This window comes from Cnephaeus nilssonii (genome assembly GCF_951640355.1).
Source record: "Cnephaeus nilssonii genome assembly, chromosome: 6".
Classification (NCBI taxonomy): domain Eukaryota; kingdom Metazoa; phylum Chordata; class Mammalia; order Chiroptera; family Vespertilionidae; genus Cnephaeus; species Cnephaeus nilssonii.
The window spans coordinates 39,371,272-39,398,856 of NC_137077.1; the positions used below are offsets into that span (position 1 = coordinate 39,371,272).

Sequence of the window (27,585 nt, forward strand, 5' to 3'; positions counted from 1 at the left end):
CAAACATTTACAGTGGTATTAGTAATGCTGGTAAAAGACAGTGTTTACTTGAGTCACTGGTTGAATCCTGTTCTGGCACCAGTGTGGGAAATAAAACTCTTGTATTAAGGAAAATTTTAATATGGAAAATCTCCACCTGTGAATACTGAAAAACAAGTTAGTCTGGCCACACGGCATTTTCTCTCAGAAAGCTTGTCGAGTGGACTCCTGCCACACCTTGGCCCTGCTCCTCTCTTTCTGGTTGTCTGCTGCCTGCCTGGATTCATTCCCAGCTTCAGACCTTCAGCCAAAAGCAGGGCTCTGAGCCAAAGCAGCACTGGGGGAGCAAGACACCCAATGCAGACCTGGCTTCTGAGAACCTCAGTGGGTCTTGCAGGTCTTAGTTTCTCTCTGCACTTGGCTCCATTCTAAAGGAATGTAGGCAAGCAGATTTATCACATTGATTTAGAAAATTCAGTCTTCATAAACTGCATATTAAACCTGTTGAATCCTACTACATGCTTGAAAGCCAGGGTTAGAAGCTGTTAGCTAGTAGGATTTTTGGAGCTTAAAGGACCCAGGGATACAGGAAGGTTACGTGATTCATGCCATGTCACAGAGCTAATTAGAGCACCCGAAAGGGGGGTAGGAGCCAGTTCTTCTGATGCTTGAACCCAGTACTCCTGCCACCAACAAACTTCAGCGTCTTAAAGTCCATTTCCTATCCTTGGTATTCTAGACACAAATGAAAATTAATCGTCTTTTTCTTTTTGAAGGGATATTAGCAATAGCTATCAAAATGTTAAGTAGGCATAGCCTTCACTCATTCATTCCACCTACAGGAATATATCCTCCAGAAGCATGCATGTGCCCAAAGACATTTGAACAAGCATGTTTGTTGCTCCACTCTCTAAGATAGGAAAACATTAAAATGTCAGTTGGTACAACTTTAAAAAAGAAGAAAGATATAACATCAAAGGCACAATCCATGAAAGAAATAATTGGTAAGCTGGATTTCATTAACATTAAAAAGTCCTGCTTTGCAAAAGGCAATGCCAAGTGAATTAGAAGACAAGTCACAGACTGGGAGAAAATATTTGCAAAGCACACATCTGATAAAGGACAGTTACCAAAATATCCAAAGAGCTCTTAAAACTCAACAGTAAGAAAGCAAATAACAGGATTAAAAAATGGTCCAAAGACCATAAAAGACACCTCATCCGATATACAGATGGCAAATAAGTCCCTAAAATAAATTCCACATCATATGTCATCAGGGAAATCTAAATTAAGTCAACAAGAGATATCACCGCACACCTACTAGAATGCCCAAAATCTGGAACAATGACAACTTCAAATGCTGGTGAGGATAGGGAGCAACCAAAACTCTCATTCATTGCTGGTTTGGAGGCCACTTTGGAAATCAGTTTGGCAATTTCTTACTAAACTAAACATTCTCTTCCCGTATAATCCAGCAATTGTGCTTCTTAGTATTTATCCAAAAGAGATCAAAATTTATGTCCACACAAAAACCTGCACAGGGATATTTATAGTGGCTTAATTCATAATTGCCAACATTTGGAACAACCAATATGTCCAGTAGATGAATGAATAAGCTGTGGTAGATCCAGAAAGTAGAATATTATTCAGTGCTAAAAATAAATAAGTTATTAAGCTTCAAAAAGGCATGGAGAAATCTTAAATGTACATCACCAAATGAAAGAGGCCAATCTGAAAAGGCTAGTACATACATATTGTATCTAACTATATGACACTCTGAAAAAGGAAAAACTATGGAGACATGGCTGCTGATGGAGGATTGGAGATGAACAGGCAGAAAAGAGAAGATTTTCAGGGCAATGAAAATACTCTGAATAATATTATAATAATAAATATATATCAATATGCATTTGTCCAAACCCATAGAATGTACAACACCAAGAGTGAATCCTAAGATAAACTGTGGGCATCAGTGATTATGTGGTATCAATGTAGATTCATCCTTGGTAACAAATGTACCATTCTAGTGAGTGATGCTTATGATGGGGGAGTCTATGCATGTGGGGAGGCAGGATGTATATGGGAAATCTTTGTAACTTCCTCTCAATTTTGTTATGGACCTAAAACTGCTCTAAAAAAATTATGTCCTAAAAATTTATATAGATTTTATAAGTACTCATATGGAAAGATCTCTAACACAGAGGTAAATTAAAAGACCACCCCACAAAAATAAATAGTTTTAGCATGATCCCATGAGTGGAAAATATAAATATATGTATATAAATTCATAGTAAATTTCTAGAGGAATATTTGAAAAACTATTAAAAGTGGTTGTTACAGCTACAGGCAGGAGGACGTGGGGGTATACTTCTGCATCATTTGACACTTTTACATGGAGAACAAATTTCCATAGTAATGTGTAATTAAAAATAAACTTATTCAGAAATATATTCATTGACCTCATTTTAAACAATCCAGAATAGTCACAAAGGCATGCTTATTTAGAAATGTAGATGTTCTTTCGAACTATGTAAGTGAAGATTTTTTTTTAGTGTCCCAGCATGCTAGAAAGTTGTTAAGTCATTTGTGTTATGGCTAAAGAATAAAGAAAAACTAATTAAAGAATGTAAATTAATTAGCAAGTTAATTAACTGAAATTTCACATAGTCTTTCCTCAAGACTAATTTCGTTGGGGGTTTAGCATTATAAAAATAATATAAATACTATCAATAATTTAATTTCATGCAGCTTTGAACGTTTGTTAGAAAAAAAGTGGATTTGTAAATTATACCCAAAACAATAGAAATAAATTGCTCAAAACTGCTGCGACCTGCACGGCTAGGGTTCAGGATCTGAAGGAGGGGCCGACGCACAAATGAAAATACTATACAAGAAATATGAATTTAGAAGGCATGGGGGCCAGGTGGAGACCTCTCTCTTGGAGAGGCACACTAAAACCAGGCCTTATCTGCTTTTTATTCAGTTTTAGATACACATCTTGCCCTCAGTAAAGCATGGCAAACAGGTAGCAGACAGACCATCTCTAAGGTCAATAAAGATCAGTAAAGATCAGTAAGGTCCAATAAACATTTACTTTGTGGCTATTAGGTCAGGAAATTGCTTTGAGCCACTGCTATCTCAACAGAACAATGGTGTTTAGTGTTAACCCTGCCAACGCCCAAGGTCCATCGGCCTTCCGTGTTCCTTGGTGCACTCTTATGACAGTATTGGGAAAGCAGTGGCTTCCTGCACAGAACATGGGTTAAAATTAAGGAAATAAAAAACTGATTCAAACAGGGCTCTTCATTATGCCAGCCAAGGATAAATTCCATAATACCTGATTTCATAGGTTTGGAGAGAGGACCTGGACTGGTTGGAAAGGCAGGACTAGAAGACACTAGATAACAAAGCTTCCATTCATACTGTGTGTGAACTAGGAAGGATGCATGTAATGTATAGTGGGAGTGTAGATCATTAGCAGTAGGAGAAAGATTTCACAGAAAACGTGGTGCAAAGAGCAAGCCAATCACCAAGTAGATGAGATAGGCATTTTTCCAAGCAAAGGGAAAGCATGTATGCTAAGAACATAGCAGACCTTGAAAACTTTCAGTAGGGCTGGAGTACAGAGTTTGAAAAGAAGTTGATGGGAGATGATGCTATAGATACAGAATGGAAGCAGTTAATTAAAAGCCTGCATAAACCATGCAAATTAATTTGGATGTTTTATCCTTTAGTCTTGTGTAGACAATTATGGGAGCCGCTAGCCACATATGGCTGTGAGTACTTAAAATATGGCTAGCCCAATTAACATGTGATGTTAAGTATAAAATAATGCACAACAGATATCAAGGACTTAGTATAAAAATATATAAAAATACTTCATTATTATTTTTTGACTGATTACATGTTGAAATGATAATGTTCTGGATAGAATTTCACCTGTCTTTACATTTTTTAATTGGCTACTAAAATTTTTAAAATTACATATGTATTTTGCAATACATATATTTTTAGTTGCCAATGACACTTTAGATGATGGTTAAATGTTTAACAGAGGAGTGAAAGATAGGGTTTACCTTTTAGAAGTATCCTCCTGACAAAAGTATGAATGAAGAACGGTTTGTAGGAAAACCAAACAGGAAGTAGGAGAACCAGTTCTCCAGTTATTATAACCTTCCAAGGAGAAAAATGAAAGCTTATTAAGGCAAGAGTGCCAGAGACAAAATAAAAGGACAGAATCAATTCATGGGCTGTGAGGCAATGAAGGATCGAGAAGAAGATAGTTTTTCAGTTTCTTGCTTGGATGACTGGGTTCTTGGTAATTCTGTTAACTCAGAAAATGATAACAGGAAGATCTAGTTGAAGTAAGAAGTTTAGAAAGAGATTATTAATTCTGTATAGAATATGTTGTGATGGTTGTGGGATGTGAAGTATACATTTCCAATAGGCAAAAATAAATGTGCTGGAGTTCAAGAAAAAGCTTTGGACTGGAGGTAGGGCATGTGATTCATCAGTGCATGCATAGTAGGTGATGCCATTCCTGAAAAGCTGTTCTTCTCGAAGAGTACAGAACTCTGAGGAATACTGACACTTACTGAGTGAATAAAACATTTGTCAGGAGATTAAGAAAAAGAAGCCAGAGGGGGAGAGGTAAACCAGAAAATACTGTTTCAAAAGCTTAGCAAGTGGATTTCAAGGACAGCAATCAGCAGGAGAAATCTAATAAAATAAGTGTCCATTATATGGAAATTTTCGGAGCTTCATGGGTGATTAAATGTATTTAATGTTTATTATCACATTTAATTCTTACAGCAATCATATGAGGTAGGTACTATAATTATCCCTATGTTATAGATGCAGGAAATGAGAAGCACAGGAAGGTTAAGTGATTTGCCCAAGATCACACAGCACATCAACAGTAGACAGGATTCAAGCCCTCTGTAGGCGTGTTCTTACTAGAAATCTAAGCTATACAGATGCATATAACCTCTCCTAGAGTACTAAGCGGGCTAAGGGAAGTTTATATTATCAACAACTAGGGGTCCCTAGCAGCTGCTGGCTGCCGGCTGGGGCCTCCCTTCCCTGGCTGCAAGCTGCCAGCTGGGACCTTCCTTCGTTCCTCGCCATCCCCGGTAGTCAGCGCAGGTCATAGCGAGCGATCGAACTCCCAGTTGGTCGAACTCCCAAGGGGACACTTTGCATATTAGGCTTTTATATAGATAGATAGGTTGAAAATAAGATGAAAGAGAAAGGTTTATTTCTTTTAAGCTGCCAGCTTTGGGCCAGTTCGTCAAGGAAGTGAGAGATTGCTCAGGAGACAAGGTAAATAGGATTAACTTTTGCTTCATTTTTGTCACACCCTTTGCTAGTTATTCTGAAGGCTTTGAGAATCAAACCATAGCTGTTCTAGGCAGAGGGGACCCCTTCTGTAGGTGTCTACTGAAATGAAGGCAGACAGAAATAAACAAGCAACAAGAAAAGGAGGATGGCTTTCACTTTCAGCTTTAAGTAGCTCTCTCCTCAACCCCCCTCTTGTCTCCATTCTCAATCCCATCTTTTCTAAACCCCATGTTGGATCTTCTGTAGACTTTGGGAGAGAGAACTGATGCATCTTTATGGAATCCTTTGAAGCCACAAAATTTGGTGCAAGCCTATTTCCAGCTGGGCCCAGGCACCTCCCTCAGGCACTTTCTGATCTCCAAGAGAACTGAGAAATCTGATGGGAAAGGTCCCCTTCCTCTTCCCATGATTATCCCAACAAAGGCCTTGTCTTTGCATTTTGAATTGCCTGCTCACCAGACTCAGTGACAGCCATAACAAAAGGCACTCTAGTAATTATTATTTAAACAGCTCTGCTAAGACCCTCCCCTGGCCCAAAACACATTCACCCTACCTTTCCCATCCACCTACTCTAAAGCCTACAATTATTTTGTTAGACAGTTATTCAGGGTTACCAAGTTTCCTATTTGGAACTGCAGACATCCCTGTGGATTTTGGTAGTATTTGACTAGTTCCCCTTGGGAGATCATTTGAGGAATGATGTGTGACGGGGGATGAGCAACAAATTGGTATTGTACCTTAGCTACATTTGTGTACCAAATGGCTGGTAAATGAGGGGAGGGAGACAGAGGTGGAGTATCTCCACCTAGATCTAGAAAGGAAAGATCTAGAACAAGGGTGGGGAATGTCCAGCCCACAGACAATATATAATTTGTCTGGCACTGCCAAGGCATTAAATGTTTTACCATATATAGCAGGCAGATTTTTAAGTTGATAATTTTTCATGGCTCATGAATGATGTTATAAATATCCCAATGGCCCATGGCAGAAAAAAGGTTCCCCACCTCTGATCTAGAAGAAGGGCAAAAAGAAAGGTTGAGTATGGATGGTAAACCAAGGTCACTACTTCACAATTCCCCAGGAGTTCTGTCCCATCAGGAGGTTTTCCTCCAAACAGTGACTCCTCAACACCCAGTTCTATTGGACCCCAGAGAATCAAGTGATTGGCAGATGAATCCTTTGGGAGAGAGTCAAGTGGCACAAGGTATGATGGATCAGAAGGAATGAAGCTGAGATGAAATTGTAACCAAGTCAGAAGCCTTTGCCTAAATGTGGAAACAGCTAGGAGACTGGAAGACTAAAGGACTAGTTGCTAATTGCTCCTCCTCCCCTCACAGCCAGGACAAAGAAAACCTGAACGTGAATTACTGTGCTGTACTCACCTCTGTGTACTGCTGGATAACATTTTCAGGAGTGGGGCCAAGAAACATATAGAAATCGAGGATTCCTCCAATGGTCCTGAATGTTAAAGAAGGAGATGGGCTCAGAGTGACATCTGAAAGAACAAAGCAAAACAGAGAATAAGTACAAATAATATAAATGGCAGAGATCACTATTTTAATATTTCTGTCATTTAGATGCTACTTAGGTTGTCTATCTAATATTAGGCACTGAAATTTCTAACATTGCTTGTTGAAGGACTTCTGATTTCCGTAGTACTCTGTCTTAATAGAATTCTGCAATCTATTAGGATGACTGTATGTGGTTCACTAAATCCTTTCCATTTTGAAACAAAATATTAAATTGTAAACAATCTCTCACTCTATATTGTTCTAATTAATAAGCATTTTTTAAAGGGAGAAAAGGCAAAAAACACACAGCATTTAAGTTGTGCATTGGTTTCTTTATGATTTAACCAGATGACCACAGTACCTTGGGCATTGGAATTCAAGAGGAGGACACCATGAGCATTAAAGTCTTTCTCGATGCACATATAAAAAGGATGAACACCATAGAGATTGCTAAGTGCCTGCAACACAAACAGAAATATTGTTTTTCATGAATTATCATTTAATTTTCCTATCTCAATGAGATCCAGTAGCAATTAGTGACATACCAAAAAAAAAAAGAAAACAAAAGTGTCATATATGTAATGAGGGTAAAAGGCAAACTGGTGCAAACCTGAGTGGCTGTCAAATTTCAAACTTGTCATTATCACCAATTAAGTATAAACCCAAATGATTTCTGAGCATAGGTTTATAGCACCTTATAGAAAATCATTCTTAGTATTCATGCCCTTTTTCCCTTTCCATGAATCAGATTTCTTATATTAAGAATCTATATCCACACATTACCACTGGTGACTGATCTCTGGAAAACATTCCATATCGAACATAATTCATGTCATGCTTAAAGGACGGATGTTCGTGTTCACCAAATCCGTAGATCGAAGTCGATGGGACAGAGGTCATCAATTGCATGTACTGGTTAGAAAATATGAGGCCTCCAAGAGTCATTTCCCACCTGTGCCAGACAGAGAAGCAGAAACGTGACAGGGTGGCGTTTTTATGAAAACTTTTATAAAACTTTCATAAAAACTCTTTCCTCCATTAAATTCCTGTCAAAAAAAATCTGCAAAGTTAGCTTAAAGGGGGATGAGATAATAAAGACGGGATATGAGGGATCTGAAGAAATGGCAATTCATGTTTGTTGAGTATTTGCTAAATGTTGGGTGTAATATATATGGTATTTCATTTAATCCTCACAATATTCCTGTGGGAAGGCACTATTATGCCTTTTTTTTTAAATGAAGGGAATGCAGATTGGTGCAGCCACTGTGGAAAACAGTATGGAGTTACCTCAAAAAATTAAACATGGAACTGCCTTATGACCCAGCAATTCCACTTCTGGGAATTCATTTTTAAAAAAGCAAAAAACAAAAAAAAAACAACAACCACAAAACACTAATTCAAAAGAATATATACACCCCTATGTTCATTTCAGGGTTGTATACAATAGCCAAGATTTAGAAACAGCCAAAGTGACCATCAGTAGATAAGTGGATAAAACAGCTGTGGTGTATTTATACAAGGGAATACTACTCAGCCATAAAAAAGAAGAAAAGTTTATCCCTTGCAACAGCATGGATGGGCCTGGAGAACATTATGCTAAGTAAAATAAGCCAGTTAGAAAAAGATAAGTACCATATGATTTCACTCATATGTGGGATCTAATGAACAAACTGAACTAACAAGCAAAATAGAGACAGACTCATTGATAGAGAGCAGGTAGACACCTCTGGGGAGAAGGTTAGTGGAGAGGGATTGAATGGGGGGGAGGGGTAAAGGTAGGGGAGAGTATGGGGTGATAAATGGTGGTGGGGAAAAATAAAATATATATTTTTAAAAATGACTTTTTAAAAAAAGAAAGAACCTGAGATGCAGAAAGAATAAAGTTACATAACTTGCCTAAAATTACCCAAATAATAGTGCCAGGATTCCGTTGGTTTTGCTGCTCAAATTCTTGTGCAGCATTTTATCTGTTGAGATGGAAGTAGGTCTTTCTTGAAATGAAAGCAGTCTGTGTTCAGATAAAACTTGGGAAACGTTGGGTTACCCAAACTGAGCTAGATTCTTTTCTGTAAGACGTTTTCAGAGTTTTTAATGAGTAGCAATGCAGACCGAGTCTCCGAGAGCTGACTATGGCACTGACATTTTCCAAAGGTAAATGATGAAAGAAGCCTTTTGTCCAAGAACACCTGTTTGCATTGTGAAAGCCAGGGTTAAGTCACCGACTACGGGAAAGGAGAGAGGGTGGTGGAGGCCGTGACAGCACAGCAGCCACAGGTGAGAGGCCCCATGCTGCTCCCGAACCCATAACCTCGTCACAGCCTCTACTGCCCTCTGGTTCCCAGCCCTGTCCCAAGGGGAGGCACCTGCTCCAAGGCCCCCTGCCAGAGGAGACTTCCTCACACGCTGGAGGAGACTGCTGCTGAGTAGCCACACTGACTACGTTTGCTGGAACTTGTTGCTTTTTTAGTGTTTCTCTCTCCTCCTCCTTTCCCCCTCCCCCTCTCATTCAAGGATGATTTCCTGAGTGCCCAGCACTGGACACCGGAGAAATACATAGAGGAATGAGAGTCGGGAACAACTAGGTAGTTACAGCACAATGGGACACATGTTGATAAACAAGTCCAAGCTGATACAGGGGCATATCCCAGCCTGAGAAGGGGAAGGTCCAGGGAAGTACTGTGAGCAGGTAAGTTCTGTATATGAAGAGCAGTAGCATGTATCAAATCTGTTTCCCATGGGAAAAAGCCTTTATTATCTTTTTTCTTGTGTTCTTATTTGAGTACAGATTTTTCAGACCCTAATAAAACAAGAACACGCATTTAATTTTTCAGGTTATCAGAAGCCTCAGAATAAGATTTTTCTCATTTTTTTCTCTTATAAGTATCAAAACCTCCAAGTGTAATTTCCTAAAAGTTCATTAAAAGTTTCACCTAGCCGCAAAGACATAAAATAAAGACCAAAATGCTACCTTTAGTGGCTTTCTAAGTAACTAAATCATATCAGTAGCAATCATTTACCTCAAAGATGGTTTTAAAAAATGACAGTGGAAAATGTGCTCTTACTTTGACTATTAAGCATCTGTCTCAAAGATTGTATAAAAATATTAATAGTAATTAACAATTACTAAAGAAATCATTCAGAAAGACTATACAAAAGGATTATATTCAAAATAATTAAAAATTAGCTCAGCACATGGTGAGAAATCAGAACCCCTGTGAAGCAGAGAGCTGAAGACCCCCCAGATGACAGGTCTTTGCAAGAACTGAGGGAGACGTGCGGGGTCCTGGTTGAGAGCAAAGGAGGGCGACAGAACAGCGGGAGGGACACAGGACCAGCTCAGGGAATAGCTATTAACTACCATGGAAGCATTTCATCATTTTCCCAGCAGCTTTAACCATAAAGGAACCTATCTCTAAGAAATAGTAACCATTTCTTAGAGGTAAGGAATTACTTTCAAGCTCAATTTGCCATAAACCTGAAGGTTACTTTACCTTCAGAAAATGTAATTTGAGAAAAATCCTTTGGCCTTGACTTTTCTATGTAAAGAATGGTATCACTTAAGCTTTAGTAGCATGCGATCAACGATTCTTCCAAAACTAGTCTATGCTACTGTTTATAGAAGCACCTTGTTTTCTTGGGTTTATCTAAAGATTCGTGCACCGGTGGGGTCCCTCGGTCCTCGGTGTGGCCTGCAGGGATCAGGCCACACAGCAGGCAGCCGCACCGCTCCTGCTCATCCCACGCCCCTCCACCTGCTTGCACCCAGTCCTAATCAGGAGAGGCTCATGCACTGCAGCAGCACTGGCCAGCCAGGCATCTGGTGTCCCTTGGTCAGCTGAGTGGCGCTCCCCCTGTGAGAGCACACTGACCACCAGGGGGCAGCTCCTGCATTGAGCATCTGTCCCCTGGTGGTCAGTGCTCATCATAGTAACTGGTCACTTAGGCTTTTACATATATAGATACACTTATACCCTTTTCCTTACCAAAAAAAAAAAAAGGCCCATCTGTGTGGTTGAGCATTGACCTATAGACCAGGAGGTCATGGTTCAATTCCTTGTCAGGGCACATGCTTGGGTTGTGGGTTTGACCCCCAGTAAGAGGTGTGCAGGAGGCAATCACAATGATTCTCTCTCATCATTGATGTTTCTATCTTTTCCTCTCCCTTCCTCTCTGAAATCAATAAAAATATATATTTTTTAAAAAGGGAAGCTAATCATTACCCATGCAATTTGAATGTCAGTTGTTTTGAAAGAGCTGATTGTCAGAAGTTTGTGGCATGTTGTGAGTTGCTACCACCAGTTCTCTAGGTCTGGAACAACTGACTTAAGGGGCATAAGCTCTGTCAGTCCTCTCTCTTCTGCTTCTTGTTGTAACTCTTAATGTTCTCAAAGGGTTAGCACTATTCAGAGATAATGCAGTCACTTAAGATTTTCATAAGCCATATTAACCTTTATTCTTTCCTATTTCTCATTCCCCTTCACGAACAATGATTATACATATAATTACATAATATATATTTATACTTATAAAATAAGGCAAATGGAAGGGGAAAGACTTCCTGAATAAAGGAGCAAATTTCATTATTTATTTGGAAATTACCTACATTAAGCATTAACAATTAGGATCACTAGACTCCAATAATTAAAAAAAATAAAAAATAAAAAGACATAGTATTATGACAACAATGTGAATTGAGTTTTAAAATGACATTCAAATACATTGTTCAAATGCCTTCTCATTGATCAATTAAAACTAAAATAATTTTAGTGCAACTAAAATAATACCAGATGAAAAATAAAATAGAGTAATACCATATGACTTTGCCCTTAAATATTTTATAAATGAAAGAAAACTGCGTAGATCAGATAAAGATTAAAGTGAAATAGAACTGCTTTAGAATTTTACTTTCTTATATAGCTCCGTTAAACAAAAATAAGGCTTCACTACAACCAACTCCTCCCTGAAGTCTTATTTCATTCTTCCTGTCAGAATTTAAATCTCCTTTTCCACTCCTCTTACCTTCATTTTGCATTTATTTCATTCTCTCCGCTGTTCTAATTAGCCCTACTGACAATAGGTAGTATATTCTTTATTATTCCTTATTCCCAATAACAAACACCAGGTGATGCTGAGAAAATATTATTTACATACTTGAAGAACACACAAGATGCAACAAGATGTATTGAGTATTCATTATGGGAAAGGTTTTATACAGAGTGATAGGAAGCTCAATCCTTCACTTTCCCTTGGGTGCATGCTAACACAGACCCCCAAGAAAGCCCTCCCAACCAAGCTGTCTGATGGGAGTGGGGTGAGCAAGGAGATAGAGAAGGAGGTGTTTACCACAACATGAATTGCAGTACACCCAGGAGCATCGTGACTTGGGGCAATTGGGCTCCTCAGGCTCCCATTCAGCCAGAGAAGGTATCAAAGCACCATTCATACCCATGTCCTCAACAACCAGAGCCCAGGCAGTTGGGACATTTTCCTAAAGGTGGCATGACAGGCTACACAGGCTAGGCCCCAATTGCTCTTTTTAGCCCTCAGTCTAAGCAATTTCGAAAGAATTTGGTTTTAAGCCTTGAGCATTCACCACATCGACTGTGCCCCTATATTCTGACTTGACCTCCTAGACTGTTAGGATGAATGAACTGCCTGTGCTCCTCAGATTAACTCCTCCAGTGATTCACTGGACTCCGACCTTTCTCTCCACTTTTTCTTACACTGTCTTTCATATCAAACTATAAACACATTGTTATTTTTCTCATTTTAAGTGGGGAAAAAAACACATTCTCTCTCCTGACCTCATTTCTTTCTTCCTTGAAATTAAAGTTTTCGAAACAGTCGCTCACTGTCATGCTTGCCAATTTCTCTCCCCACTCTCACTTGAAGATACTCCTCTCAGGCCTTACCCTCCACAAGACCACTGGAGCTGCTCTTGTCAAAGGGAACAATGAGCGAGCTCCAGAGACTGTACAACATTGTACCTGTAGTCAGCAGTAACATTTAAAAATTTGTTAAGAGGGTAGGTCTCATGTTAAGTGTTCTTACCACAATAAAAACAACAACAACATTTTTTTACGATGAGCAATGAACTATGCTGGTATAACCCCATGTCCAGTTCTCAGTCTTCATCTGATTTAATCTATCAGCAGCATTGGATGGAATTGTTCACAACCTCCTTCCTGACATGCTTTTTGCATTATCTTTAGTTTAGGTGAATAAACTCCCTATTTCTCTAATTTCAGTCTATGTCTTGCTATTTCTGAGCATATCTAAAATGTACTTATAGGATAGTAGACAAGTGTGCACTGATATTTGCTTATTGAACATTTGCTGCATGCTTGAATATGTGAAAATGATAAAAAATAAGCCAGACATTGATTCTGCCATAAAGGAAAATAAAATCCAGAGGGAAGTAATAAGGTGAAATGAATATGATATGAAGTGTAGTATGGGATTTTAAAGAAAAATACAGATTTGGTTCTACTTCAGCTACAAAGAAAGAGAGGTCACTTCCATGTATGGAAGTTCGATCAGACAAATTTTATGAAGAAAGTAGATTACACTTGGGAAGAATTTTGATAAGCAGAAGCAGGAAAGAAAGGCATTCAAGAAAGAGGAAATAGCCCGGTTGGCATGGCTCAGTGGTTGAGTATCAACCTATTGACTAAGAGGTCACAGTTTGATTCCTGGTCAGGGCACATGCCCAGGTTGAGGGTTCAATCTCCAGTGGGAGGCATGCAGGAGGCAGCTGATCAATGATTCTCTTTTATCATTGATGTTTCTATCTCTTTCTCCTTCTCTGTTCCTCTCTGAAATCAATAAAAATACATTTTAAAAAAAGGAAGAGGAAATAGTCTGAATAAATGTGGAAAGAAAGAAAATTTTAGGGTCGATCTCAGAAATGGCAAGGCAGTAGTCCAGTTTGGCTTGAAGTAGGATGCATAAAGGTAGACACTGGGAAATTTGGGTGGGGTGTGGAAGAATGAAGTAAGCTTTGAACATTGTACGGTTGAAGGATTAGCAGAATAAGAAAGTTCCTATTGTCTAACAGGTAGCTGACAATATAAATTGGAACACATCAAAGGTTGAAATAGAGATTCAGAGGTCTAAAGAAGAAAAGGGGCTAGAAAAGCCAGGGCATTATAAAGGGAGAAAGTGCAGACAAAAGAGATAAGGAGAAAAGATTAAATTATAGAGGATTTTGTCTGTATATGTCTTTCTCGATACATAGAAGTCTAGAAATTTCAGTATATTCAAATTCACAATTAACCAGTAAGTTGGCATATATTTATTGAGCACCAATTAATCTATGTGTTAGAGATGCTTAGGTGCTGGGGCTGACCAGCAGACCCTGAATGACAGATGAATGGATTACTCCAACCCAACTGTTTTCTGTGAAAGAGAGGGCTAAGGGGCTATCTGGCTAAAGGAACCAGAGAACCTCGATTGCCTACCTCATTAGGCTTTCATTATAACAGCAGTTTGAGATAAAGCTTACCTTTTAGATACAATCAGCAGGGTAAGTAATCTTGGGAAGACACATGTGTTTGTAGTGTCTTTTAAGCAAGGACACCCAAAAGATTAAGCGTAAGGATTCCAGTAAACACCCAGGGGTCTGCACGTGCACAGACTTCTTTGGAAAGGACAACTAATAATTAGGGGCACCGCCTTCAGCACTCTCCTAAGTCAGAATTCTGATAAACAGGGCAGGCGGCTTTCCACACACTTCACTTTTCTCAGAATGTCTTCCTTACAAACTTTCCAACCAAGTCTCGTGTGCTCCCCAACACTGAAGTAAAATAAATAGATGGAGTCCCTGCCCTCAAGGATCATTTGTTCTAGTAGAAGATAATAAACACATAAAACAAACAAAACACATTCATAAGAAAATGTCAAGTGTTCATAAGAAGATAAAACATGTACCTGTGATAAAGGGTGAAGGACTACCATTTATAGAGAACACAGTTTGCTAATATTATTTCATTCAAGATTTAGTAAAACCCACCTTAACAACAACAGAAAGCTAAGCTAAGAGAATTTAAGTTACTTTTCTGAATTCACACAGCAACCCAAGTGGCAAAGCAGAGCTGTGGACTCAGGTTCATCTGACCCAAGATTACTACAGTGAATGTGTTCTTTTTGAATGTTTGCTTTATCCCTGGTAAGGTTATATTACCCCTTCCAGGTTCTCTGAGGCATGTGCTTTTAGCTGGTTTTCATTCCTGACCATGAGCCTGTTACCTACCACATTCTCTTTTACCCTGCCCACCGTGATCAAGATATGCAGGCAAGAGCCAGCTGGTCAAAGTTACTGTATCAGTTTTCTATTGTTATGGATCATACCACCCCAAAACTTTGTGAGTTAGAATATTAAAAATGCCTTATTCCTCACAATTGCTGGTGCAGTTCTGCTGGTCTTGCCTGGAATTATTCATGTAGTTGCAGCCAGTTGGGGGCCTGGCTGGAGCTGGTTAATCTGGGATCTCAGCTAAAATGGATGGAATAGGCAGGACAACTGGGCTCCTCTTTCCATATGGCCTTTCTTCAGAGGCTTCTGCACATGCTACAGAAGTTTTCCATGGATACAACAGTGAAATCTGTAAAATCTCTTAAGCCTGGGGACCAGATATCACACAATAGCTTTTCTGCCACATTCTACTAGTATTAGTTCTAGCAAGTTACAGGGTGAGCTGAGATCCAGGGATGATGAATTATACTCTACCACCTGATGGGAGAAGTTGAAAAGGATTTATATATATCTTAATCTATTATAGATTACCTCCTGGAAGCAATTATTTATATTCCACTCATATGAAAATATAGTTGTCCCTCCTAAAATCCTCAAAAGGCTCAACCCATTATAATAGCATCCATAATCTCATGGTCATGATGAGTCTTATCCAGGGCAGTCCCTTTTCCAAAAACAAAATATCTGCCCTTTCCCCCACCACACACACACATACACATACAATGATTGAACAAAGATAGGAGAATTGCAATAATTATTCTTATTTTTTTTAAAAAAAAGGAAAGATTAGGAAGCACATAGCAATTTGTAGTCCACAGAAATTCTGAAATCCAGACACCTTTTATAAGGACCCCCTACTCTGGGGGTAGGGAATGTTACTTGATTAGGGCCCAGTTTTAGTCCTTAAGAACTGGTTCTTAATCCATTGTTCTGTGACTCTTAGGACCCTCTCAGGGCTTCTGGTTTCATGCTTTGAGAGGTCCCACCTTCATCATAAAAAATGGCCAGTAGCTATCTAATTCTATTTACTGGCCATAGAAAGTAAAACATCAGAGGTATCTTTTCATATTGAGCAGTCTCTGACTCTTTTAGTCCACACTGATATAATGCCCTTAAAACCTTTGTGGGTTTTCTATAAATATGATGTATACCCCAAAAGCCATATGAATAGGTCTTTTTGAGAAAAAGCCCCTTTTATTGTGGACAAAGCACTGTAAGAAAATGCCTCTAAGATTGTGAGAGACACTTTTATCTAGTTGAGAGGGTCTATCAGGCACAATACAAAATCTTTCCATAGTTTCAAAAAAGGCTTTATGGTCACATACTTGTCAATCTTTACCTAAGACCATTTCTATCTTTGGGAATCTTTTGCTGGCTGGAGGGACTGAGGATGAGAAGGAATTTTATATTCCAATCAGCAGATCCAGAGCTCCTGATGCTTTGGGTTTTTTTCTAAATTCTGCTTAAAATTCTGTATGGTTTCCTGTTTAGTTTATTTCTCTCTTCCTATAACATTATGCACAGTTAAAAGAGGTCAATTAATATTTTCAAAATTATGCCTGGAAATCTCCTGTGTCAGATACACAAGTTCATTAGATACATTTTCTAACTTCCAAATTATTATAGGCGGATATAAGCAACATGGGTAACCATCCTTTCAGCTTCTATTAATAGTTTGTTCACCATCCCACCAGCCTCTTCACCATTTTTCAGCCTCTGCTTGTCATTGGGTCCTAAAGCCAATAAACAATAAATGATTTATGTTTTTGTTACCAATGACAGCCCATTTCTAGGGAATGCTACTGTAATAAATTTTCTTAGTTATCAATTTTTACATATCAAACCACCCCAAAATTTAGTGTAAATGTTTCATAGGCAATGATTCTGGTCTTACCTCTAATATAGACATAAATTGGGATTGGTGTATCTTGTGGTCAGAAAGGAACCAGCTGTCAGCTTAGCTGTGGTTGGATAGCATATGAAAGTCTCACTCATAAGACAGGGGACTCACCTGGAATGGCTGGAATAAGTGAAATGGCTGGGCCTCCCTTTCTATGTAGACTTTTATCACATGATGCTAAAAACGGCTCAAGAGGGTGAGAAAGGAAGTTGCAAGGCCTCTTGAGGCCAGATCTTGGAAGTCACATGTCATTTCTTTTGCATTCTATTGATCAAAGCCTAAAAAGGACCAGCCCAGAATCAAGAGGTGAGGAAACAGACTTCATCTCTTGACCAGGAGGACATGTAAAGTATTTGTGATTTAAAATCCGCCACACTTAGGAACTCAGCATGGCCTCATAGAATAAAAAATGACTAAGTGGGCAGCATAAACATTGAAAACTGCAGCACTATTAGAACCAAAAGCTGATCATCTGAGTTATTGAACCAAGGATAGCTTTACTTTCTGTATAGGTATAACCACATTACAGTTCATGTTAATTCAAGGCCAGTATATATTAAAAGGAAGTGAATGATCAGGATGACATAGATATACCTGGAAATTCAAAGCAAAAATTGGCACTATATTATTTTGCATAATAATTACAAGCCCCAAATCAATAAAAAATTATTAATATTGCTTTAGATTAGTAGGCATGTGTTGTTATTATCATAACTAGAGGCCTGGTGCATGAAATTCATGCATGGGGAGCGGGGGGCGGGTGTTCCTCAGCCCAGCCTGCACCCTGTCCAATCTGGGACCCCTTGAGGGATGTCCAACTGCCCGTTTAGGCCCGATCCGACCGCTGGGATCAGGCCTAAACGGGTGGTCAAACATCCCTCTCACAATCCAGGACTGCTGGCTCCCAACTGCTCGCCTGCCTCTGCCTGATTGCCCCTAACCACTTCTGCCTCTCAGCCTGATCACCCCCTAACCACTCCCCTGCCAGCCTGATTGACACCTAGCTGCTCCCTGGCCGGCCCAATTGCCCCTAACTGCCCTCCTCTGCTGGCCTGGTCTCCCCTAACTACCCTCCCTGCTGGCCTGATTGCCCACAACTGCCCTCCCCTGCAGGCCTGGTCCCCCCCAACTGCCCTCCCCTGCAGGCCTGGTCCCCCCCCCCAAAATGCCCTCCCCTGCAGGTCTGGGTCCCCCTCAACTGCCCTCCCTTGCTGGCCTGGTCTCCCCCAACTGCCCTCCTCTGCTGGCCTGGTCACCCCTAACTGCCCACAACTGCCCTCCCCTGCAGGCCATCTTGTGGTGGCCATCTTGTGTCTACATGGGGGCAGCCATCTTTGACCACATGTGGGCAGCCATCTTGTGTCTTGGAGCAATGGTCAATTTGCATATTACTCTTTTATTAGATAGGATGCTCAAAAATAACACTGCTGATGAGTAGTAAAACCGGTAAAAATTATAACAGCTGATATTAACAGAATGTATACCATGTACCAGTCCAACTAAATTCAATTTTGAAAGGGAACACAGGATTTTAATACTGTAAGTAGCTTATAATTCAATTCCTCATAATTTAATCCTGAATACATAATTTAACAGGAGGCTACATGAATATTTTTACTACCCTATCTTACCTTAAAACATAGCTTTAAGTTAAACTTCATATTTCTAATATTCTAAGCTTGCTAATCCCATATCCTCAATAACTTTTCCATGCATTGTTTTTGAGAACAAAACTAAGAGCATATTCATGTGGATAGTACTTACAATACGGTTCTTGTCTTCTTTCTTACTACTCTGAATTGAAGGGCTGTATCATTTATAAATTCAACATCATAGTTGGGTTCAAAAGACACATTTGAGGAAGATTCAATATTGAGTGGAACTTCAAATCGTTTATTATTGGGATCATAAATCTAAAACAAGTTAAATAGAATAAAGAGTGTATTAATTTTTTAAGTGATCTAATTGCAATGTTACCAAAGAGTGAAATAGCAAATTGTAGTTACCTCCAAAACAAGATATTATGTGAGGTGCTTAATCAAATAATGTTATGGCATTTAAAACTTTCAATTAACAAGGTTTGTATTCATGAAAAATTCAGACTGTCAGTTATACTTACCTTAAAACGAAGACGATCCTTAGTATGAAATTCTACATCCATTACAATTGGGGAGATATCATTTCCAAACAGGGATATAGTATCAGATTTGATTAATGTTACCCTATAAGATAAACCACTTTTATTAACCCAAATGAAGCATATTTATTTTTATAGATGAGTGGAATTCCTCAGTTAAAATAAATGTTGATAAACAGGGAGGTAAACAACTTATACTTTCAAAGAAAACAAAAATTCAGATGAAGAATGTCTTAGAGAAGAAACACTGAAGAGTAAATGTGAAACACTGAAATAGAAATAAAATAAATCAACTAATTTTCTTCCTAATACATCTCTAAGAATGGGAAAAACTGCAGCGACAAAATAAAAAACATGGCCACCTGACTTAGTTGATATTGATACAATCTGCCCTGTAGTAGAATGAAATCTCTTGTCATGTTCAATCAGGATGGCTGTCCATGACTTCTATAAATCAGGCTTAGAAGTAATTAATGGGCAGTCATGTACCCAAAGCCCTGGGCACGGCCCCTCTCCTCCCAGTTCTGTCCTCTCTCCTCATCCTGCATACAAATGAGTGTGAAACAACTACACATGTCCAGCTACTAGGATCTCCAATTCAGTGCCGTCACCACTACCACCCACTCTAACCCAGCTTTCCAATGTTAGGTTCAGGGAGAGAGGCCTGTTTCCTCAGGTACATTCTGGTTAGATACACTATGTTAGGCCTACCATGGAAAAGCATCACTTATTGACATTGTTTTGCTGTGGAACATTCTGTCCTGACTTACAAAGAATCCATTAATATTTGAGATGTTGTATAAATTCAGCAAGCAAAATGATCTGATGGTCAAGTCAAGATATAACAAGATCTCCCAGGCCCAGAGTCAAGTGCAAGGCTAGGCACACATTACCAATAAGCCAAAGGCAGCCCAGATAGCAAAGACACTGACATTTGGAGTCTTTGTGATTGCTCAGTGTTTCTGCTTCTCTTACAATTCCCCTTTCTGTATAATCTTTGTTCCAAGTCAGAATTTAATATAGTTATAATTTAATTTATCTGACATTTATTTTATTTTATGGTTCACTGCTCTTACTCATCCTGAGCTCCTATTATTTTAATTTCAGATTGTAATCTGTTTTCAAAAAATTTCCCATGATGGTCTCTGCTAAAATCTGCAAAAACTCAAACCAAGGGCAAACTTAGAATAAGAGAAAATAACATACAATGTAAGTTAGCTCAATCAAGTTATATTTGAGCCCATAAAATAGGCTGGTGTATTCAATGTAGATCATTTTCAAGGTCCAGAAGCAATAAAATAAAAATGTGACAATATTTTTTTTCTCTACTTTCAATTTGGAATTCATTATATTTCCAAGACTACCCTATCCCACTCTGACATAAACCAGTTCCTCTCAGCCCAGACCTCACCCTTCTGCTTCCAGCTAGTGTCTTAACAGTCATTTCTTGTCTTTGTCTTTAAAGAGAATGGTTCTCCAAATCCCTACTTCTAACCATCATTACTACATTTTATATCACTGCCTGGTGGAAAACATAAATGGAAAACACATTTTGACACAGTTTCAAGCCTTGGTCTTGCAATGTAAAGAGAAAATAGCTCATAAATTCCAAATAGAAATTGAAGTAAAGTCAACTTTCATAACACTCTTTGGAGGTCCAACTAAGTAAATGCCAGAATTCTATACATGCCATACACTGCCCAAAAAGGATCTTCAAAATCAAGATCTAGTCTGAAAATCAGTATAGCAGTAAGTTTTTTTAAAGTGAGACTTTAACCTACTAAATGTGGCTTTTCTCTTGAGAATCTTGATGAAAGGAAAATGACAATTTATTCAGTTCTCCTATATAAAAGTTAAGCCTATCATTTGTGATTGAGTTATTTTTGCACTTATTAATTAGAGGAAGTACTCTTATGATGTTAAAGTATAATTTCAGATGTTCTGAAATAGTGGCTGTTTGGGGCAATTTTTCATTCTGACTTTCTATATCATTTCACTGAAAATTAAGTGCTGTGTCATGCTTCACAAAAGATATGCAACAAAAAGAAGAAAAGATTGACAGTATTACACAAGAGACAAGAGTTTACCATGGCCTGACTTATTTGCAATCAATCATCCCAGCCCACAAAATAATGATTGTTTCTGGCTACTTGGCAGGGCCCACACAACTGATTGAGAAACAAGAAAGAGAGGCGTAACCTACTCTTCAACAGAGGAGTCTGACAGTGATTTCGAAGTAAAAATGATTAGGAAGCAAAAAGCTGTCTGTCTTTTAGGCTTTTTGATTCACCATGAAGGCTCAGGATAGAGCCAATAAAAACAATGAAATCTCTGAGATGGTATGTGCATCAGACAAACCCAGGAGGCTGCATCAGAAAGTTCTGATGGTAGAAGTGGTTATTAAAAGCTCTAGAAGGTGCATACCTCCATCCTTGAGCTGTTTTTTGAGGTGCATCTTTCATGGTGTAGCCATGTGGACCATTGGCAGGGTAGAAGCACCAGGGAACATTGGCAATGGTTGTAGAACACCAGACACAGCCTTTAGCTTCACACACCTCTGGAGAAGCTCCTGGTTGAGGATGGCAATCAACGCGGTTCTGAATGGGAAATTTCATGGAACAAGTGGCTTCTTCTTTGGAGTTGTAGAAACAAAATGGAGCGGTGGTGTTCTCGGAGGCACACCAGTGACATCCGCGGTTCACACAGGCAGCTTCATTTGCTCCTGACTCGGGATGACAATCAATTCGTTGGGGTTCAGGTACCACAGAACACGAATCCACCTTCTCAAAGCACCAAGGGATGCCTGGGGTTTTCCATGGAGACCAACAACAATTCCTGGACAGACAACTGGCTTCGGAAGCTCCGGGATCAGGGTGACAGTCTTTACGGAGTTGGGGGGCTAGAGATGCCAAGCATGAACTTGAACTCACAGACTGGACTAGAACTGAACCAAGAAGGAAAACAGGGCAACGTAAGTGCAAAAATATATCTAGACAACATAATTATCATTAAGATACTTTGGTGGAACTTTGGAAAAAAAAAGAGTCAAAGTGCTTAGATTATGAGTGGAATAGTTACTGGATTTAAACAGTATGTACTATAAATTTGTCAGCCTCGGAAAAAGAAAGCAAAGCAAAAAACAAAACAAAAAACACCCCACCTTGTCCCTTAAAAATGAAGCACTAACATTTTACTTTATCACTCCGAATATTCTCAGCGTGCACATTCTTTACTATCTCCACAATTTTAGGCATCTACCCATTATCATCTTCTAAATGTTACCAAGTGAGTTTCACAAAAGTCAATAACATTGCCTGTTCTGATTGCTATATTTTCCTTCATTTATAGACTAGACAGCAGTTGTCAGTCTACAACAATAATAGTGCAGAAATATCTATACATGTTTCTTCTAAACTAACAAGGTATTGTGTGCTATGGGTCGTTGAGTCAATTCCAACTCCTGGCAACCCTATGAATGGGTGATGTCCACAATATCCTGTCCTCCATAACCCTCTGAGCTCCTATGGACTCATTCTTGTGGCGGGTTTTTCTTTATGGAGTCAACCCACCTCATGTTTGGTCTTCTTTTCCTGCTGCCTTCTATTTTTCTCAGCATTACTGTCTTTTCGAAAGGACCCTGCCTTCTCAGGATGTGCCTGAAGTAGGACAGCTTCAGTTTTGCCATTTTTGCCTCCAATTTATTTCAGGCTTACTTTGCTCTAGGCCTCACCTGGTCATCTTGTGGTCCAGGGTATCCACAGAACTCTCCTCCAATACCATATTTCAAATGAATCAATCTTTTTCCTATCAGATATGAGACCCCACAAGAATGCCACAATAGGGTGTACTTTTGCATCCTCTTTCTTTTGTGGCTTGCTATTTTTAAAAGTCCTAGGTTTGTGTTGCAGATGGGGATGCTTTCATCACTTTGGGTATCTGTGAGAGTTTCACTGTACTAATACAATAAATGTCATGGATTATAAATCTTTTCCTCCATAAATCGGATAAAACATCTAAACACAGATACAATTCAACTCTTCATTCTGATCTCTTTTATCATAAATAATTTCTAAACTATGTTTTTGCAAGTGAGGCCCATGGAACACCTGCTGCAGAACTGCCTATCAAATCGGTAAACATACTTTTTGGAAAATGAGCCTTATCATCAGTACATGGCTGGCGTGTGGATACAAAATTGCACAATGCTATTGACAGGAATTTGACAATACCTAACAAATTACGTATGCTTTCACTTTTTGACCAAATACTATTTTTTAGGAATTTATCCCAAAGATACACAAAGATATTTAGTGAAACATCATTTGTAATGGCACATAATATACAAAATGTCCTTCAATAGAGGACTAATGAATTAAATTATGGGCACATAAATCATAAAACAGAATGAGAAATTTCTATATATTATACAGACTGATTTCCAGAGTATATTTAGTAGAAAAAAAAAACAAGGTTCAGGATAGTGTTTCTGAATGATACTTTTTCTATAAAAATGTGGTAGCAGATATATATATATATATATATATATATATATATATATATGCATCTCTCTATAATTTAAAATAGAAACAATGGAAGGATACAATAAACAATAACAAAAATAATTACATATTGGAGAAAAGAAGAAACAGGATTAAGAAGAAAAGGATCACTCTTTAGCTGTATCTTGTCATATAGTTTTTTCTTGAAATCATGTCAGTTTTAATTGAATTTTCAGGAAAACAAAATTGATTTTAAAAGAAGTATTTTAAAAAACGGACACATACTAAAACAGATGCACTTGCTTATTTTATTATGTTGATAACATGTCCACACACACACACAAAAGGAATTACCTCATGATTTTAAAGCAAATATTTTTATTTTTCTAATGTTATACATATACTTAAAGGGCAAGCCACAAAGAAATTGTACAATGAATCCCAGTGGTCATATTGTTAATATTAATACTGATATTTTAATTTGGAACCTAAAAATATATTGAATATATTGTAGCCTAAAGCAAACGAGTAATTACATTACTGTTTCTATGAAACAATATTTTAGCATAGGAAATTGTAACTATATAATTTTTTTAATAATTTAAAACACTAAGCATAATTTGACTTGAAAATATTAGCATGAAATAATGATTAATCATACTCTTTTATAAACAGGCATGTTTCCAATCACTGTCCACTGAGAAAACTAGAAGCAATGACAACCCATTAATAAGAAGCTCATCTACCATCAACACTGTGGCTTTTAGCTGCCACTCCTCATTAAAAAGAGAGACTCATTCCTTGGGGAAAATTACTCCATCGAGGGTAAGGAATGTTTAAGAGGAGCCTGGGACATATTTACATTCAAGAAAGAAAGAAAAACACCTTGCTGGCACCAACTTGAAGTGATTCTCAGTGGCATTAGATGGAACAATACACAGGATAAAGGACACTTCAATGGATAAACACACAGATAGATAAATAAATAGTGTTTGGGCATGATTGCCCAGAAGAAACTGAATATTGATTATCCTGAAAATTGAGAACTGAAGAGAAGGAATCATACATTATCCTGTGATTCTCATGTAAACTCTATTACAGGATTGCCAAGTAGTTGATGATGAAAATTTATATTATTTTTTTAAACTAAATACCAGCTCTGGCTGGTGTTTTTCAGTGGTTAGAACATCAGCCTGCTCACCAAAGGGTCATGGGTTTGATTTCCGGTCAAGGGCATGTACCTGGTTTGCAGATTCCTTCCCTGGCCTGGTTAAGGTGGGTGCAGGAGGCAACTAATCGATGTGTCTCTCTCACATCTATGTCCCCCCCTCCCTCCATCTCTTTCACTCTCTCTAAAAAAATCAATGGAAAAATATCCTTGGGCAAGGATTAACAAAAAGAAAATTGAATCTCATAGAGAAAATGCCTTAAAAATTATAGAAGTAGACCCTATTTTGCAACTTCTAATGAAATAATCTATATAGATAGTGATCATCAATGGGTAAATGGAAGTTGATGGAGACCACTATAATGAATGATCAGGCTGCCACCACATGATACACTGATGAATCTTAGCATCATTGAAAATGGGAAAACAAGAGATATTATGTGAGATGCAATTGGAACTCACAGTACCACTTGTGAAGTATTCCTGTCAAAAAGCATTGAAATGATGCTGTTCAAGTCTCTAGAACCAATGACCAGCTATAAGAAGTAAATGGACAGAAGTAATTTGGGGATAGAAGAACATTTAAATGACACCACCATGAAGAAGTAATCAGTGAAATCTGGAATGTGGGATTTCCTTTAGAACAAATAATAACCTGATTTCCCCAACAAATCAATGGCATGAAGGAAGGTGGTAGTAGAAGGGACTGCTGAAGAATAAGAGATGTAAGAGCCTGAATGACTAAGTGCAATGAGGAAATCTATGAACTTGAATGGAAAAACATTATATCTATTCCACTAATTCCAACTAAAATTTAGCATTTCCTTCACTTACGACATAGGCAACAAACCACAGCAGCAAAGTACACATCACTTTATCACAAATAGATATCAGATATTTTATATATTTTTGTTTCACACTATGGTGATGTAAATATCTGATAATATTATTTAAATTCACCATAATTTTGAAATTATGGTAGTTTTAAGACCAAATGCTAGATCTTATTATTTTATGTATTAATAAAGAAGCACATTTATTGGTGTATCACACATTTTTAAAATACTTTATAAGAATTTTTCAATATAATTAGTTTCATATGTAATTGTCATTCAGGCTCTTATATCACCTATTCCCAGGAGTCTATAAATTGCAATTAGATGATTACTGTTCTATATCACATCATTGAATTGGTCCTTAAACTTTTCCTCCTTGCAATACCAAATGCCAACTCCAACAAATAAAAACAACCCACCTCATTATCTCTCTTGTTTTTCAAAATTCAAACCAAGCAAATAATATCACTAAATAAACAACTTCACACATAGATATCATGCACACATCATCCTAGCTACCCTCCAGTGTGCCAGATCACTCTGTTCTCCAGTTATTATTTCATCTATTCTCTGACCACCTAAGTTCCCCCTTCAATTTCTGAAGGACTCATTACTGCCCCTCTGACCTTCCTGAGTTCTTCTTTCTTATTCTGCACCAACTATAGGGGTTTGCTCCTAGGGTCAAACATGGCTCTGATACGTTAGGAGCTGTACAATTTGAGATACCCGCACACTTAAAAGAGCAATGATGAAGCTTAGCTCATAAGTTCTGAGCTAACTGTCTCTTTCTTGTGATTATGGTCTAAGTTAATGCAGAATATATAGTAATATATACTGTGTAGATATCATGGTTAAGGGCTTGGATTGACCCTTAACCATGATCCTTGTTCAAATCTCAGTTCTAACTCTTACCAGCTATGTCCTGGGACAGAGTACTTTACTTTGCTCTGCAGAGCAGGAATAGAAATGGAATTTTGAGAAATTAAATCAGTTAATACATGTAAAGATTTTTAGTTAACAGCTGGCACATCCCTCTTTGTATATTAGCTGTTGTTTTATATATATATATATATATATATATATATATATATATATATATATATATAGTGTTTAGTACAAGGAACTGGCATATGCTAAAAATATCTAATTAATAATTTAGGTTATCATTAATAAATAGAAAACCCTTAAATTCTTTTTGGAAATCCATCAAGGATAAGAGATATGAAATATTAAAGATTAGGTAGGTTGATTTAACACTCTTATTGTATCAAGTGTTGATTAAAAATTTGTTAAACATTTTCAAAAGGTAAGTTCCTTACCTGCCAGAAACATGGAACAAACACAGAGAAGCCTTACAGCCTTCATGGTCCCAGAAAAGTAACACTTGCTCATGGCATGTGATGTATTTATATGGAACAATTTGAATAAATTCTTTGGCCTTGAATTTTTTCTACAGAGCAACGAGGCCAAGAGCAAGTCCTTGAAAGTCTTCCCACAAGGTTACCAGTGGCTAGCACTACCGTGTAATGGAAACACATGAGACTAGCATGCAGGTGGCCTGGAGTGTAATCTAGCTCTCTGGTGGCTGTGGCAATGGATGTGTCATTTACCTTCTAGGAGTCGAGGTTTCTTCCTTTGTAAGATGGATACAATACCTGCCCTGCCTATTTCATGGGGTTAGAATGAAGATCGCAGCTATGACATTACCATCCATAAGAAGACCAATGTCAGTGAAAAGTCACCTTCTCCGCTTGACATGTCCTAGGTCCCTTGACCTACTGAAGGAATTAAGGACTAGGGAAGAGAAGTTGCCAATGAATTATAATTATTTTTCTTTCTAAACCTCAAGATCTCCAGTTCTGTTGTTTTTTAAATTATTCCTGATTGAGCAAATATTTCAATCACTGTACTTTAAGGGTCAGCATAAAAGTATTGGGAGAAAGAGTTTATGTAGAAAACAA

General features: G+C 38.1%; 1 protein-coding gene across 1 annotated transcript in view; it reads right to left on the minus strand.

Annotated features, from left to right (window-relative positions):
- The window catches only part of LOC307102104 (sucrase-isomaltase, intestinal-like), a gene marked incomplete at both ends in the record, with an annotated part of 119,243 nt that extends 92,254 nt beyond the window's left edge, over nucleotides 1–26,989 (minus strand). The window contains 7 exons of the mRNA XM_079775535.1: nucleotides 6,702–6,814; nucleotides 7,192–7,288; nucleotides 7,614–7,782; nucleotides 18,749–18,897; nucleotides 19,104–19,206; nucleotides 21,546–22,065; nucleotides 26,944–26,989. Of these exons, the coding sequence (XP_079631661.1) occupies nucleotides 6,702–6,814; nucleotides 7,192–7,288; nucleotides 7,614–7,782; nucleotides 18,749–18,897; nucleotides 19,104–19,206; nucleotides 21,546–22,065; nucleotides 26,944–26,989 (1,197 nt within the window). The remainder of the gene's footprint in view (nucleotides 1–6,701; nucleotides 6,815–7,191; nucleotides 7,289–7,613; nucleotides 7,783–18,748; nucleotides 18,898–19,103; nucleotides 19,207–21,545; nucleotides 22,066–26,943) is intronic.
- Between the last annotated feature and the right edge of the window lie 596 nt (nucleotides 26,990–27,585).